At 51.7% G+C, this 4,496-nt stretch overlaps 1 protein-coding gene across 1 annotated transcript in view; it reads right to left on the bottom strand.

Annotated features, from left to right (window-relative positions):
- The window catches only part of SPATA21 (spermatogenesis associated 21), a 53,547-nt gene that overhangs the window by 11,615 nt on the left and 37,436 nt on the right, over window positions 1-4,496 (bottom strand). The window contains exons 9-11 of the mRNA XM_011993944.1: window positions 2,613-2,750; window positions 1,630-1,701; window positions 1,386-1,503 (exon numbers count right to left, since the gene is read on the bottom strand). Coding sequence (XP_011849334.1) covers window positions 1,386-1,503; window positions 1,630-1,701; window positions 2,613-2,750 — 328 coding nt within the window. The remainder of the gene's footprint in view (window positions 1-1,385; window positions 1,504-1,629; window positions 1,702-2,612; window positions 2,751-4,496) is intronic.

The raw sequence follows: 4,496 nt of genomic DNA, 5'->3' as shown, positions 1-4,496 counted from the left end.
GGTGCAATCTCGGCTCACTGCAACCTCTGCCTCCCGGGTTCAAGTGATTCTTCTGCCTCAGCCTCCTGAGTAGCTGGGATTACAAGCGCCCGCCACCACGCCCAGCTAACTTTTTGTATTTTTAGTAGAGATGAGGTTTCACTGTGTTAGCCAGGATGGTCTTGGTCTCCTGACCTTGTGATTCGCCCGCTGCGGCCTCCCAAAGTGCTGGGATTACAGGCGTGAGCCACCACGCCTGGCTTTGCTTTTCTTTGTTTTAAGAGATGGACTTTCACTCTGTCACCGAGGCTGGAGTGCAGTGGTGCCATCATAGCTGACTGCAGCCTCGAACTCCCGGGCTCAAGCAGTCCTTCCCCTTTAGCCTCCTGAGTAGCTAGACTACAGGCACACACCACCTTGACCAGCAACAAAGTGCCTTTTGGCTGGACATGGTGGCTCATGCCTGTAATCCCAGCACTTTGGGAAGCCACGCATGGTGGCACGCGCCTGTAATCCCAGCTACTAGGAAAACCGAGGTGGGAGGATTGATTGAGCCCAGGGGGTCGAGGCTGTAGTGAGTTGTGATTGTATCACTAACACTCCAGCCTGGGCAACAGGCTTTCACAAAACTCTGTTGAAAGCTAGCATTTATTGAGCAACAAGCATTAAAATATGTTCATTTCAAAGACAGGAAATGAAGGCTCAGGCTCCTCTGAAGCGTGAGGGCCTGAAACTGCTATTTGAAGATCAACTGGACTGTTCTGCCTTCACCCTTTGCTTCTAACCCTGGCTATCTCCTTCTTAGATGAACCACTACCTACCCACCCACCTGCCCTGGAGACACGTGGAGGCTTTTGTGTCTTCTGGCCCAGGTAGGGTCCATCAAATTCCTTTCCTGGGACTGCTTGATGGGTGCTGCAGGGAAGAATTCCTCTTGCTGCACTAGGAGGGTGTGAGCATGGGGCCGCCAGCTCCATGGGAATCCCTCCCTCTGTAGGGAGAGCCTAGCTGAGCTCAAAGCCAATGCATAGACATGGATAGGTGGAGAGAGAAAGCCTTACTGGTATCATTTGGTCTCTGAGATCGCGCCAGTCCTGAGGCCCCAACCAGTGATTTGAGCCATACATTCCCCTTTTGCTTCAGCCAGTTTTATTCTAGTGTCTTTCACTTTTTTTTTTTTTTTTTGGAGACAGAGTCTCATTCTGTTGCTCATGCTGAAGTGCAGTGGTGCAATCTCAGCTCACTGCAACCTCCACCTCCTGGGTTCAAGCAATTCTCGTGCTTCAGCCTCCAGTTTCTTTCACTTGTGACTAAAAGTCATAACTACCAAAAGTTCTCAATGCCAAAATGCTAGATGCCACCTCTGTGTCCACAACCCTTCATCCCCAACAACCAGCCCCACTCACTTTGTGATTTCCTCTAAGACTGCCTCTGGTAAGGCCAGCATCTCTACCAGCAGGGACAGGATCTCAAAGAGTAGAGTGTGGGGGTTGTGGGGAGCCATGTCCGTCAGGGCGTTCTGTTCTGGAGACAAGGGATAGTGGCTGCCATTACCACAGGGCAGTCCTGAATGCCCTCTCCTTTCCCCGCAAGCAACCTCCCAGCAGCTCCTCCTCCAGTTCTGACTACCCTGGGCTCATCCCTGCTCACCCACAGAGCAGAAGAAGCGCCTGGTGTCTGTCATCACAGCCAAGAAGTCTTTGAAATCCACATGACCATCTCCTGTGGAGGCCAGAGGAGTAACTGGGTGGGCAGGGACCTTCGGAACAGGTCCATGCCTTGCAGCCCAGGCGTGGTTATTAGAAGTTACTCTCTGGGTCTGATTATCAAGCAGTGCATACTCAATGCAGACAACATGGGGCACACAGGAAAGTAGAAGCTGAAAGTGCTCACACCTGTAATCCTAGCACTTTGGGAGGCGAGGTGCGTGGATCACCTGAGGTCAGGAGTTTGAGACCTACCTGGCCAACATGGTAAAACCCCATCTGTACTAAAAATACAAAAATTAGCTAGGAGTGTTGGCGCACACCTGTAATCCCAGATACTTGGGAGGCTGAGGCAGGAGAATCGCTTGAATCTGAGAGGCAGAGGTTGCAGTGAGCCAAGATGGTGCCACTGCACTCCAGCCTGGGCGACAAAGCAAGACTCTGTCGCAAAAACAAACAAAAAAGCAAAAAAAAAAAAAATTGTTAAGAATTTATATGATGTTGGGCGCAGTGGCTCACACCTGTAATCCCAGCACTTTGAGAGGCTGAGGCAGGCAGATTCCTGGAGTCCAGGAGTTTGAGACCAGCCTGGGCAACAAAGACCCTACCTCTACAAAAAATAAAAAATTAGCCAGGCGTGGTAGTGCGCCTATAGTCCCAGTTAGGAGTCTGAGGTGGCAGGATTGCTTGAGCCTAGGAGGTTGAGGCTGTGGTGAGCAGGGATCACAGCATTATACTCAACCTGAGCAACAGAGCCAGACGTCGTCTCAAACAACAAGAACAACAAAGGCATTTCTAGACTGTGACAGCAGAGCATTAAACCAAGCATGGAATCCTTTAGGTGCAGAGCCTCATGCAACTGCACAGGCTTCAAGCCAGTGAAGCAGGCCCTGCTTGGGACGCAGAGTGGAGCCCTCTGCTACTCACCATTGACATCAGCACTCATCAGGGCGTCCTCCACCTGGGCCGGCGTCACAGAGAAGCCCATTAGGAGCAGGATGTTCTTCAGGCTCTGTGCATCCACCTCACCAGGGCCATTGAAGATCTCAAAGTAGCTGCGGAAGGCTGTGGGGAGGGCAGGGTTATGTGGGGTGGGGGCGTTTCTTGTTTCTCTCGTTGATCCCATCACCCCAACCGCCCTCCTGCCAGCCGCCTCCACCATCAAAAGTGAAAATAAAAGAGCCGGATGCGTTGGCTCATGCCTGTAATCCCAACATTTTGGGAGGCTGAGGCAGGCAGATCACCAGCCTGGCCAACATGGTGAAACCCTGTCTCTACTAAAAATACAAAACTTAGCTGGGCATGGTGGTGCATGCCTGTTGTCCCAGCTACTTGGGAGGCTGAGGCAGGAGAATCGCATGAACCCGGGAGGCGGAGGTTGCAGTGTGCTGAGATTGCGCCACTGTACTCCAGCCTGGGTGACAGAGCGAGACTCCAAAAAAAAAAAGAGAGAGAGGGAGGGAAGGAGAGAGGGAGGAAAGAGAAAGAAAAAGAAAAAAGAAAAGAAAGGGCTGTGATCCCGTTGACTCACTCTGCTGTCTATTCCAAATCCAGGCCAAGGGTTTAGTTTGGGTGCCAACAGCTCAGCTAATTAGTGGCCTTCACTCAGCGCCAGTGGCCCACCCACTTTAGGGCACCCTACTGTGTGCCAGACACTGGACTAGATTCTTTATAGCCATGTTCTCAAGAGTAGAGTGCTTATTCCCGTTGTAACGATGGGGAGCCTCAGAATGATGTAACTGAGGCTCAGAGGTTAGATGACTGGACAGTTTTTCTGAGTAAGTCTGTGCCCTGGTCCTTGGTCGATCTGGTCCTTGGTTGATCTGGATGAACGCCGTCGAAAGGATTGCTGCCTTGTGTGTGGACCAGACCAGAGGATGGGAAGGGTCTGAGAACACCGCAGAGCAGCACCAAGTGATACAAAGGCCATGTACTAGTCAGATTGTGTGTCAGGTTTCTCAGCCCCATGGCAAAATCTGGGTTGGAGTCAATAGAGGGTCTTACTCTGTTGATCCAGCTGGAGTGCAGTGGTGTGATCATGGCTCACTGCTTCCTGAATCTCCTGGGCTCGACGGATCCTACTATCTGCGCCTCCCCAGTAGCTCGGATGACAGGTGCACACCACCATGCCCAGCTTTTTTTTTTTTTAATTTTTATTTTTAGTAGAGATGGGGTCTCCCTATGTTGCCCAGGCTGGTCTTGAAATCCTAGGCTCAAGCAATCCTCCTGCCTCAGTCCCCCAAAGTGCTGGAGTTACACACATGAGCCACCGTGCCCGGCCTGGCTCTGCCATTTAATAAGCTGGATTGCTCTTATGTTGAAGCCCTAACCCCCAGTACTTCTGAACCTGCCTGTGTTTGAAGATAGGGCCTTCAAAGAGGTGATTAAGTTAAAAAGAGGCCTTTAGTGTGTGTCCTAATCCAATCCAACTGGAGTCCTCATGCAAAAAGGAAATTTGGGCTAAGTGCGATGGCTAACACCATCCACCCAGCACTTCGGGAAGCTGAGGCAGTAGAATCACTTGAGCCCAGGAGTCTGAGACCAGCCTGAGCAACATAAGAAACTTCGTCTCTAGGCCGGGCGTGGTGGCTCAAGCCTATAATCCCAGCACTTTGGGAGGCCGAGACGGGCGGATCACGAGGTCAGGAAATCGAGACCATCTTGGCTAACACGGTGAAACCCCGTCTCTACTAAAAAATACAAAAAACTAGCCGGGCGAGGTGGCGGGTGCCTGTAGTCCCAGCTACTCGGGAGGCTGAGGCAGGAGAATGGTGTGAACCCGGGAGGCGGAGCTTGCAGTGAGCTGAGATC

The sequence above is a fragment of the Mandrillus leucophaeus genome, unplaced genomic scaffold (genome assembly GCF_000951045.1).
Source record: "Mandrillus leucophaeus isolate KB7577 unplaced genomic scaffold, Mleu.le_1.0 Scaffold439, whole genome shotgun sequence".
In the NCBI taxonomy this organism is placed as follows: Eukaryota; Metazoa; Chordata; class Mammalia; order Primates; family Cercopithecidae; genus Mandrillus; species Mandrillus leucophaeus.
Note: the sequence above shows the minus strand (reverse complement) of the source record. Positions and strands in the feature narration are given on the sequence as shown.